At 30.2% G+C, this 12,897-nt stretch overlaps 1 protein-coding gene across 1 annotated transcript; it reads right to left on the reverse strand.

The window, feature by feature from the left end:
• Positions 1-695: 695 nt before the first annotated feature.
• Positions 696-3,288, reverse strand: LOC117918890 ((3S,6E)-nerolidol synthase 1-like). The gene is made up of 7 exons (XM_034835857.1): positions 3,172-3,288; positions 2,804-3,068; positions 2,275-2,647; positions 1,950-2,168; positions 1,729-1,867; positions 1,366-1,614; positions 696-1,085 (listed from the first exon to the last, which is right to left on the reverse strand). Exons 1-7 carry the CDS (start codon positions 3,271-3,273, stop codon positions 795-797), a joined length of 1,638 nt encoding a protein of 545 aa, XP_034691748.1. The 5' UTR covers positions 3,274-3,288; the 3' UTR covers positions 696-794.
• Between the last annotated feature and the right edge of the window lie 9,609 nt (positions 3,289-12,897).

The raw sequence follows: 12,897 nt of genomic DNA on the forward strand, positions 1-12,897 counted from the left end.
CCCTATATAATTCAATACTAGAAAAGTGTTAGATGAATTCCAATACACATTTACATGTAAAACAAAGTAAGAAAACGAAGGGTCAATCGTTAGAATTCGATATCTAATTTCCTATTATCAAAACCCGTGTGATGTTATAAAAATGATTATAGGTGGGAAAAGTAGGCTATGTTAAAGAAATATTTTATAAAATAGTTTTAAAAATATTCTTCTAGAAAGTTCTTGAACTTTGTTTTACGGTGTGTTGTAAAACAAATGTGTATTTAAAATTTTGAAATATTCTTAATTTTATATATTAATTTAAATATTTTTATAAATAAATTTTATTTATAATACTTTATTTTTATTCATTCATTATCTGTATATATTTCAAAACAATCCTAAAAAAATTAAGTGAAAGCAATTAAAAATTATTTTTTAAACACATCATGTTTTAAAAATATTCTCTAAGAACACAATAACACAATTTTATTTATTGAAATTCTTTCGGTTATCCATTAATTTGAAAGGCACTATGGTGGACTTCTCAAGTTAATTATCTTTTACTTCTATTAGTTTCGGAGATCCACTAAAATTGCAACCTGTACTTGTCCATTGTATTTTACATCCGACCCATCACATTTTCCACTATTCAAAATGCCCCAACAATATTTACCATTTGAAGACCGATTTTCAAGAAAAATGCAATTCTCCAGAAGGTTGACAATACCATATACACTTTATTTATTTATATGTGATATTTGTCAACTATATAAGTCTTGAAAATTTAGCATTGTCATCGACTACAGAATACTTTATGAGGAAACACTTTCATAGACAAGCGACTTCATGTGCTCTTCAAGGCTTGGGAGGCACCGATTATCATCATAACTATACATCAAAGGAACCATCCTTGCAACATTGAGACAAGCCTTGGTAAAACACGTTGAAAATGGATTTGGAGCAAGGCATTCATTGTTGAGGCTCTTCCATGTCTCTGAAATGGTATGCATGACATGGCATCGGGCATTTTCTATGGAAGTCCCTGGTTTTTCTTTCATGTAGCACTCCAGGTATGATCCGTCGTGCCCGTCCTGATTCTCGTCCTGTAAAAGTGTTAATGCTTATATGTGTTAGTGGCCAACTATGAATACAACACATCATTCCCGTTCTCGGAAGCAATTTATGAATGTATAGTGGGAAACCAGACATCTACCACATGATGCGGTTCCCACCAGAAGTGACCACAACCATTAATGAGCTGGCGTGGGTGTGGTTTATATGTTGAGGAATTTTCAGTGAGATCGCTATCAGGGGTAGGTATGTATAAAACAGACTAGAACTGGAGGCTAGAGGTCATTTTTCTTTATGTTTCTTGAGATTTACCTTGGCGCTTCCCAAGTCATCCCAGAGGCGAAGAATTTTTGCGACCGAAGATATAATCTCAGGAAAATCATCCACAATGTCTACATTTCTCTTGGTTATGCCATGACCCAGGAGAAAAAACACATGAACTAGCACCACATGTACTCCGGAGCTAATGACCCCATTCTTCAAGTACTCATCAGCCTTTGGCACGTGTCCATCAGCAAACCATTTTGCTTCTACTAGAAATGCATTGCATAAACATGCCCACTGTTTGCAAAAAATAAAATAAACTATCAAAAAATTGCAGAGGCACTTCCAACTCTTTTGCATTTGCAATTAAAATGAATATTAATCTAGTATGGTAAATGTTATTTGACATACTGCCTTTCGAAGAGATTCCATGGGGTTCCACCCATGATCATTGTAGACCTTGGAACTTATTTCATTGGTGATTCCATTAAGAGCATTGAAACATATCTTCATGTAGTCTGGTAGTTGTTCAACAGCCGCATATTCCCATCTACATGCAATTAGTGATTAAATGATGATTTTTGAGATTTGTAGAAGCATTCTGATGAATTGTATTGTTGTTATATGCCTACCTGTTGACAGCTTCTGTGAAGAGAGTGAGTTCATCAAGTGTTCCATGAACATCAAAAATGTCATCTATTATGTAGACTAGCGAGATGGGTTTTGTGAGCTCAACCCTCTGCTCCGACAAGCTTGGATCTGGGAGGACCGCCAAGGGCCACATGTACCATTTCAGTGGTTGGTTTCTTGCAAACTTCAACTCCTTGGCCAAACCTAGATCTTTCCACCATCTAATTAGGTAAAAAGAGAAAAAAAAATTATTTACATGAAAGGTACGTCAGGGAATAATCTTTGGAGAACGACAAATTAACTTAATTCAAGGTCAGTGAAACTAACTTGGAAACCTGCAGCATCTCCTTCTGGTGTATGGATTTAACTACATTGAAATCCATTTTTGCTAGTTCTCTAAAGACATTTACCCATCCATCGTTGCCTTGAAAATCGCTAAGAAAGCTTTTGGCCATGAACCTTGCCAAGCTCTTATGATGGGGATGGCCTAATGTGTTCCTAACAATTCTTGCTTGACTGTGATCATTGTGCGTGTTCCATGCATTAAGAAGCTGGCTACTGAAGTTTCCGATTTCCTCGAGTATATCTTCCCCCTTCATACATAGCTGCGAAGCTTCATACAAACCCATTAATCCCTTGATATCTTCGCTTAGTTTTTCTTGAAGCTTTCCCTCTGTGTCCTTGAGATTGTTAAAGACATCTGTTCATACACGATAATCATTAAATAACTTACTCTTCTAGAACAAATGATTTAATAGTCGAAACTTAGAATATTTAAAAAAATAAATAAATAAAAGGGAAAACCCAAAAGAAAAAAATGAAAAAAAAAAAAGAAAACAGAAAAAGAAAATCCCACCTGCACTCACATAGTAACCTTCTTGTCTCAATAGCCGGAAGCCAAGTGCTAGTTCGTAGAGATTGTTATGGCAATCACTCAGAGTGTTAAATTTCGTATGTAGTCTCTGTAGTACCACTTCAATCTCTCCATGAAAATGGTAGTCAATGCCTAGGCGTTGGATGGCATCAATCATGAGCAAAGCTTCCAATGTATCTTCTCCTACCTCCTTGAGTACACTCCTAACTTCCTCCAGTTTTTGTGCATGTTCCATGTAAAATTCATTCTGCCAAAGGAAGATTGTCAACAGTAGGAAGTTGAAAAGTGAAAAACCGCCATAAGAACTAAGAGCAAAAAATATATATGGAAAATGGGGACTGAGGCTTAACAGTGAGGCTGGGATATTCTGTGGATGGATGATTATCCTTTTCTGAGGGGATAGAAACCAAGTTCAGATCCTTAGCAATGCTCCATGCGTGAGCGCTTGGCATATTGAAGATGTTGGTGAAGTTAAGTTTGCATTCAGCAGGCGATTGGGAATGAGGGAGAGTTTGATGAACGGAATAGGTGGTATTTGTGTGGATGGTGCTACGTACAGCACGGGACCCAATTTATAGAATTGGCTTGATTGGAAAATATCATTCTTTATCACAATAGTGGCAAACGTGAATGGGTCTCTTCCTACCACAATCTTTTCACGTTCCTTGTATGCCCTCGCTACCTTCAATTCATTTAAGCTCTCTGGCTTATTTAGTTTATGAAAATAAAATATAAAGAAATCAAAATATTTTTCTACATTATTTCATAACCTCAAAATATTTTCGTACATAGAAGTCAATGTGTTCAGAAGATCGGTGGAAATTTATCATTTTGGTTCAATAATTAGAAACGTTTTTCGCGTGGGTAGGGGAATATATAGATTCTCCTCGGCCTAGCTACTACCTAACCAAGTAGCCAAAACCCATGGACCTCCTTGAATTCGCATCAATTAACCACTTGTCTGTTCTCTTACTGAAAAAATTGCCAACCAACACCTGGCCCATTGAGAAGAAATTTAACAAGATAGACATTAGAAATCTAACAAGGATTCAATAGTATTTCTCTTGAGATGTACGTAGAGGATCCTTGAAACTAAAATTCAACAGGATACTCAGACTCACAAGTCCACCAGGATTAACTGGAAGTATAATCTAATTATATACTTGGAGGCTTATGTTGGAAGTCTTTGTTCATAGTGGAATCCTTGACTTGGTTTGAAGCTCGAGAAGGTACTGGATATAGGTTAGGTAGTGTGGAATCACATTAAAATATTGAGTTTGCATTTTTCTCTTTTTTATTCTCTTTATTTATATGCAATTATTATTATTTTTTATTATATTGTTGCTTATTTTTCTTTTACATTTATCATATTTTATATTTGTGTAATTTGTAAAAGAAAGACTAACTCCTAATTTATTCTCTTGAATCTTTACCTTATGTTGGTATAGTTAGAATCCTAATAATTGGATTAATTTATAGCGATTTTTTTTAAAATAAAAAATAAAAACCAATGACTATGAAAACATATTAAAAAATATGTGACACTTCATGTAACATTCGTAAATAAAAATTTAAATCATATTCAACACATGATTTTATTTTTGCACCATTTTTATATGACACAACCTAGCATAGATTTAAAAATAATTTTTAAAATGACTATTTTTCATAAAAATAAAACCCTATAAAAATTTGCTCCAAATTTAAAGCGTGTTTAGTAAAACTTAATACATATTTCTAACTTAAAGTTTTTCTAAATAATCAAATTAACCTAATTACCCTAATTAAATTTAACTAACATTTATTTGCATTAATCATAAGCAATAAATTTATTTTTTAAGCATTTATATTAAAAGTATTATAAACATATAACATAACTATAAAATGTTTACTATTAAAATTAATCATAGATGTGAAAGATATTCTCACCAAATATATGAATGATAACTTAAGTGAAAAAGACTTAAAATTCAAAATAAATTAATTATTTTTACTCAATATTTTTAAATTTAAGTTATAATATTATGTTATTCTATCAAATAAGTTTAGTCTATTTAATGAGTTAAATTGAGTTACTAAGTTATATTAAATTATTATGTTGATTTATCAAACATTCTTTAATATTAGAATTACAAAGCATGCTTTATCATTGAGGATTTTTTTTAAATATTATTTAAAATAATATTATTTAAATATGGTAGTATGCAAAATATTAAGAACTATATGATAAATAATGTCACATGAGACTCATCAGACGAATTCATTGTAAAAATAATTTATTTTATCATATCAAATTTATTTTTTAAAAGACAGGTTTTATATGCTTTCCACTTTTAGAAGGTATGATGGTATCAAAAAAATATTTTTAGGAGGATAATATTTTAGGTTTGGAGTATAACCCCAATTTGATGACTAAACGTAGGAAAAAATGTTGAGATTTTGAGTAGGTGCCTTCAATTCTAAATTCGAAAGGTTGAACGTGAAGGGAGAGAATTTAAGTATTTAAGTTACACACAATGAGTAAGTGACACGCCAATTCACTTTATTGGTGGTGACTCTTCTAGCCAACCACTATAGGCAGGACCAAAAAGGTTGTACATGTGGCTGATATCTTTTGCACTTCTATGTTTGCTACCCGTCAAATGTCAAATCATTAGGAGTTGTACACTCTTTAAAAAACGTTATAAGCGTTTCATTAATCAAATATGGACGAACTCCAACATAAAGGGCCGGAGGCTTTTGTTACAGATTCCTATTATATGATCATTACGGTGCCACACATTTAAGATTTATTTGAGGTAGAAAAAATATGTTTGATTATTAAAAATTCTTTTTTATATTATTAAAAAATAAAAAATAAAGTATTTTGAATTTTTTTTTATATAATTGTGTTTTGGATCCACTTGAACTCAAAAATTAAGTTTTGATCCATATAAATTTATCATTCAACCCCAAAATCTAGAGAAAGTGTGAAACTTGGAAATAATGATATGAAATTTTTATATTTCCAAAAATGACATTTGCCCACTATGAAAAAAAAATAGAAAAATATTAATTTAAATTTCATTCCTTTTGTAAAACTCAATAAAATTTAATATAATTTAGTGATTTGAAAAAAAATACACCATTTTCCAAAAAAATAAAAATAAATTATTATTATTATTATTATTTAAAAATCAAACATCTTGAAAAATATATATTTTTAAAATTGTGTATATAAAAAATAACTAAAAATATGTCAATTTTTTTTTAAATGATATATTTTTAGAATATATTTTTAAAAAATTAGTTTTCTAAAAATAATAAATTTTCAGAATAATTATTTAAAAAATATTTAACATTAAAAAGTTTGTCAAACATTGTGGTAGAAAATAGTTTTGAAGGATTTATTCATCTCTTCATATTTTATATAATTCCCATCAATTATGCAACTTATATGGACCAAAACTTAATTTTTGAGCACAACTCGATGCAAAACTAAATTGTGTCGTGACTAATATCTTTTGCAGTACTATGATTGCTACTCACCAAATGTCAAATCATTAGCAGTTGTGCATTCTTTAAAAGTCGTTATAAGTGATTCATTAATCAAATTTCGACAAACTTCAAGACAAGGGGATCGAAGGCTTTTGTACCAACGTACAAATTCCTATTGTGTGATCCTTACGGTGCCACACGTTTAAGATCTATTTGAGGTAGAAAAAATATGTTTGATTATTAAAAAAAAAAAAGTTATATTATTAAAAAATAGAAAATTGTTCGAAAATATGAGATTCTATATCACTATGGTCACTTGTGGATGATCATCCATAAATATCTTTTGTAACTCCCTATAAAAGGGAAAAACCCCTAATGAAATTTAATATAGAATTTTCTCGTGCATTCTATTCTCTTCCTACATTCTGATTTCTCTTGTTTTCTTTCCCTTTCACTTTATAATTTTACAACACGTTATCAGCACAAATAGTCTCTACAAGAGAAATAAAAAGACTCTCCTCTCTTCTTTCTCACAAAAGGTATGTGATAAACTTATATCATGGTTTTCTATTTTATTACCCTTTGATATTTATTTTCATTTATTTTATTTGAATACATAAATATGTATAATCCCTATAACCAGAAGTTATGAGGTAAATTATAAATTATGGGGTAAATTCATAACCAGAAGTTATGAAAAATATGTGCAATTCCTATAACCAGAAATTATGGGGGGAAATTACAAAATTACAGATACATGACCAAAAGTTATGTATATGATCCCTAATTATTTATTTTTAATTATATGGTATAACTAGAAGTTATACCAAACAATATTATAGTCAGAAGCTATAAAATAAATAAATAAATAAATGTTCATAGCCTGAAGCTATATATAAATTTATATAAAAAATAGTTCATAGTCTGAAGCTATATACAAATTTAAATATTTTCTTGTTTTGACAAAATAATCATGGCCTGAAGCTATGAAAGATATTAAGATTTAATTTCTTTAATTTCTTTTAATTATATTGTGTAACTAGAAGTTATACATAAATAGTTCATAGCCTAAAGCTATGTACAAATTTACATATTTTCTTGTTATGACAAAATGATCATAATTCAAAGTTATTGGCTTTTAATTTTTTATTTTGTACTCACTTATTTTTCACAATAGGAATTATGGAAAACAATTTTTATTAACAATAGTTTCATAGCTAGAAGCTATGCATACAATTTATAATTCTCTTGTATAACCAGAAGTTATTCAAAACAAAATTGTCAATGAATCTTGGAGCTATGATCAAAGAAGAAAATCAAGCATCCCTACAGGATCGCGCATGGAATACGAAGATTGAGAGATCTACTATTTAAAATATTGAAGAAATCATAATCATGTTTACATGAGGAGGAGAATGATAATATGAATATACTGCACTTTTTTTTTCCTTCGTCCAGATTTTGTCCCACTGGGTTTTACTAGCAAGGTTTTTAAGAGGCAGTTATAATAATCCAAAATAATATTGTACTATTTTTCCTTCACTAGGGTTTTTCCCATAGGGTTTTTCCTAATAAGGTTTTAATGAGGCATATTCTTATGATCATCCAAGAGGGAGTGTTATAAAATATGAGATTCTATACCACTATGGTAACTTGTGGATGATCATCCATAAATATCTTTTGTAACTCCTTATAAAAAGGAGAGACCCCTAATGAAATTCAAGAGAGTTTTCTTATGCATTTTATTTTCTCTTACTTGCTTTCTTCTTCTCTCACTTTGTTTTACAACAAAAATAAAGTATTTTAAAAAACCATTTTTTTTTTTTTGGACAATTGTGTTTTGGATCCACTTGGACTCAAAAATTAAGCTTTAATCCATATAAATTCATCATTTAAGCCCAATACCCAGAGAAAGTGTAAAAATTGGGAAGAATGATATAAATTTTTTATCTTTCCAGAAATAACATTTGCTCATTATGAAAAAAAAAAAGTAGAAAAATATTAATTTAAATTTCATTCCTTTTGTAAACCTTAATAAAATTTAATATAATTTAGTGATTTGAAAAAAAAATACACCATTTTCCAACAAAATAAAAATAAATTCCTATTATTATTATTTAAAAATCAAACATTTTGGAAAATATATATTTTTAAAATTGTGTATATAAAAAATAACTAAAAATATGTTAAATATTAAAAAAAAAATGATATATTTTTAGAAAAAAATTTTAAAATTAGTTTTCTAAAAATAATAAATTTTCAGAATAATTATTTAAAAAATATTTAACATTAAAAAGTTTGTCAAACATTGTAGTAGAAAATAGTTTTGAAAGATTTATTCATCTCTTCATATTTTATATAATTCCCATCAATTATGCAACTTATATGGACCAAAACTTAATTTTTGAGCCCAACTCGATGCAAAACTAAATTGTGTCGTGACTAATATCTTTTGCAGTACTATGATTGCTACCCGTCAAATGTCAAATCATTAGTAGTTGTGCATTCTTTAAAAGTCGTTATAAGTGATTCATTAATCAAACCTCGACGAACTCCAAGACAAGGGGGTCGAAGGCTTTTGTACCGATGTACAGATTCCTATTGTGTGATCCTTACGATGCCACACGTTTAAGATTTATTTGAGGTAGAAAAAATATGTTTGATAATTAAATTTTTTTATTTTATATTATTAAAAAATAGAAAATAAAGTATTTTAATAAACTATTTTTTTAATAATTTTTATTTTATTTTAAAAATATTACTTTTGAAAATAATTATATAAACATATAAAATAATTAAAAATAAAATATTAAATATTAAAAATGAGTTTTAAAATATATTTAAAAATATTAAAAATATTTAAAGTCTTCAAATAAACTTCTATTTTACAAAACATTAGAAATAAATTTTTAAAAACGGTTTTTAAAAACAGTTATCAACCATGGTCTTAACTATCTATATTTCTACCCATTCCTTTAAATTAGATCAAATTAAGTGAAAAAAAAAAAAAAGAATAAGAGAGAAAATAACAACATAATCCTTCAAATAAACCATGGATTTCTTAATTTTGTATATTTACGTGCTATTAATCTTTTATGACCCATGATTTAAAGATGAATTTTTGAGATCTTTCATTTAGATGGTTGAAGCAGTCTTTGAACCTTCTTGTTTCAAGAAGCAAAGATGTCTCCTTAACTGGCCTAACAAAAACAAAATCATGGTTGATTAGTCAAGTAGTTAGCTGTTTTTATTGAAAATTCCATTTGGAATTAGATTTCCACATTAATCATGGCTTCATTATAACCTAATATCAATTTACCATTATAAAATAATTAAAAATAAAATATTAAATATTAAAATGAGTTTTAAAATATATTTTAAAATATTAAAATAAATTAAAAATATTTAAAGTTTTCAAATAAACTTTTGTTTTACAAAACATTAAAAAACAATTTTTAAAAACAGTTATCAACTATGGTCTTAACTGTCCATATTTCTATTCATTCCTTTAAATTAGATCAAATTAAGTGAAAAAAAAAAGAGAAAAAGAGGGAAAATAACAACATAATCCTTCAAATAAACCATGGATTTCTGGATTCTATATATCTACGTGTTGTTCATCTTTTATGACCCATGATTTAAAGATGAATTTTTGAGATCTTTCATTTAGGTAGATGACTATGAGATCACATTGCGGAATGACTTATTCAAATTAATGAACTAAACTTTAATTTGTTACTATCTTGCATTTGTCCTTTTTCTTGAAAGCAAAGCCCCCTTTTTTTTTTTTTTGAGCATTTCAAACTGCACTCGCTCTATCTTCACCAATGATGTTTTTGTCCCTAATAGTGTTATGTTAAAGTTCTTGGATGGACATGTTTTTACTTGCAATTCTTTTTTTATGCTGAATTCTATATCATGCATTTGTATAGCTAATTGTTCAAACATTTTTGGATTCATACAGTGCAAGATGTAATGGAGTTCCCAAGACATTCATTGGTTCACTTTTTGTTATGTAGTATTGGTTGAGTTCAAACATGCTGACGGTATGATTACTAACCATAAAAGTGATTAAGGAGCTCTCCTTTTATTTGCTTCCAATTATCTATAAAATTAACTTCAAGATTTGTGTACTAATGGAAGGTATATCCTTTTAATGAGCTAATAAATTTCTTGACTAAAAGGACTCCCTTTGTTCCATTGTTGTTGCATGTTTCCAAAAAGTGAGCAACATGTTGCTTTAGGTTTCCCTCTCCATCAAAATATTAAAATTTATGCATTAACTCAATTCTTTGTATATATGATTTTGCATATGTGAAAGAAGCATGTGAAACCTACCATTTAATGTTTTGTTTATTATCTCTAAGATGAGGTTTTTTAATTTATTTGTAGAGAAAAACTCATTAGAAAAGACTTAAATGCTTTCTGTGATTTTTTTTTCCATGGAGCAAATTTCAAGGTTATCTTGAGATATGGATGTGTGGTGTCATTTGTTGGTTCTACAAAGAGTCCAAGTTTGTAGAAAAATGCATTAATCATGATATCGTGCTCTTGATTGTAATTTTCAAGCTCTTTCAACTTGGTCAATCTCATAACTAGGAGTTTGAGTGAGAACTTAAAAATCGATAAAATCAATCCAATCCAACCAAAAATTGATCAAATGAGTTCGATTTGAGAATTTTAAAAATTGACTTTATTAGTTCAATTTTAATTTAGTTTCCTTGTTTCCTAGTCAATAAAAACTAAACTAAACTAGCCTAAAACTTTTTATCTCTTGTGATTTATAACTATTCATTATTTAATGAGTTTTTTATATTTATCATTATATATTATGTAGACTTTATTAAATTAAGTAATTCCTTATTATTAGACTATGATCAAATAAATATTTAAATGTTCGTGGGAATTCTTGACTAGGAAATCTTCGTGGGAGAACATTTACTTGAGGTAGACCATGAAAAACTTTTAGTAGCGCGTGCACTCTGGACAGAAAAATATTTCAAGTGGATGAATTCCCCAATTTCATTTGGTAAGTCTAGATCTTTTCTCACTTCAGGTAGTGTTAGGTCTAACACTGTCAGCAATTTTGTTCAGATCAATAGAACAAATCAAAGATCAGAGGAGGCAGCAGGTATGCAAATGTTTGAGAAATATTTTTTGAGTCATGAGCAATAAGTCGAGGAGGGTTAAAAGGGCATGCAAGGATGATGTTTCGGCGTACCTCAAAATTTTTTGAATCTTTGGCTTTTGAAATAGCAAGATCGCAAAGGAGATCATGGATACGACAACACTTGACTCTTCCATCCCATTTTCTTCTGGCCACCTGAATCATGCTTCTATGAATCAACTCTTCTAAATAATCCTCAGCAACGTCTTCCACCATTTCTTCACCCTTTTGTACAAATCCCTCCATAATCCACATTTGGAGCAATTTGTCTGCCTTAATTTCACAATCTTCTGGAAAAATACCCCAATAGAGAAAGCAAGACCTCAAGAAATAAGGCAAGTCACTATAGCTCAAAGCAAGAATTCCCAAGCATGAGTCGGGGCCTTGACTTAGATGCCATTCCATGCTTTTTAGTCTGTTCTCCCACGAAGATTTAAACTTAATTTAATATTTTTAGAATTCCACGATCTTAACACGCAAATGCGTCTTCGCAAACTCCACAAGGTTTTCAATCTCGTGGACGTCGATGAAGCCGTCGCCATTCACATCCGCGGACTGCACCCCTTTCCTGCTCTTCCACCTGGTGAACCACCCGCCAGTGGCCCGAATCGCGTCCCGGAGTTCGTCCTTGCTTATTCTCCCATCCTTGTCAGCATCATATTTCTTTAGCCACTTTTTGAACTCCTGCATGGTCATTTCACGCTCTCCATTGCCTGAGAGGCAGCGATAATACGTCTTAATGGCCATCCGATTCGTTAGGGACTTGAAGCTAATGCACCAAACCCATTCACAGGCCTCTCAAATTTATACAATGTCCCGCCCTTTGTTTTGCGTATGGAATAAGATGTTGGAATTTTTATGTGTGGACTTACATAATTAATTTGATAATATCATAAATCAGTGTTAATTTATTTTTGCATTGTGGTCCATAATGGGACTGGACACATACTGTTGCTTGATTTTTTATGGGCTCACCCTAATTCACTTGACTGGCCCATTAAGTCAAGTCGTCCAACTAAAGTGTGTAATGTGCAATATATATATATATAATATATGTATTTATTTGTATATATATATATATAGAGAAGTGTGTGCCTTTTTGGAGTAGCTACTCTCTTTCTTCTTTTTGAAGAGCACTCCCGGCAACACACGCACACACTCCACTTTGGACTGAATTTTGGGAGACAAGGGAAGAGCTCATTGATCGTTCATCCTCGGAGCATCACGCACCCGGAAAGCAGATCATTGGACATCAAAGGGAGCAGAAATGGCTTCCCAAAGCACGAACCAAGGTAACGGACTGAATTTTGCTATTAAATGCATGCTTAATTGTCAACATGTGATCCTATGCAATTTAAACTATCATCAATTGGTATCAGAGCGTGCATGATTGACATTTGAGCTGCAATTTTGGATTAATTTTTGTTTTCCC

Source organism: Vitis riparia, chromosome 7 (genome assembly GCF_004353265.1).
Source record: "Vitis riparia cultivar Riparia Gloire de Montpellier isolate 1030 chromosome 7, EGFV_Vit.rip_1.0, whole genome shotgun sequence".
Classification (NCBI taxonomy): domain Eukaryota; kingdom Viridiplantae; phylum Streptophyta; class Magnoliopsida; order Vitales; family Vitaceae; genus Vitis; species Vitis riparia.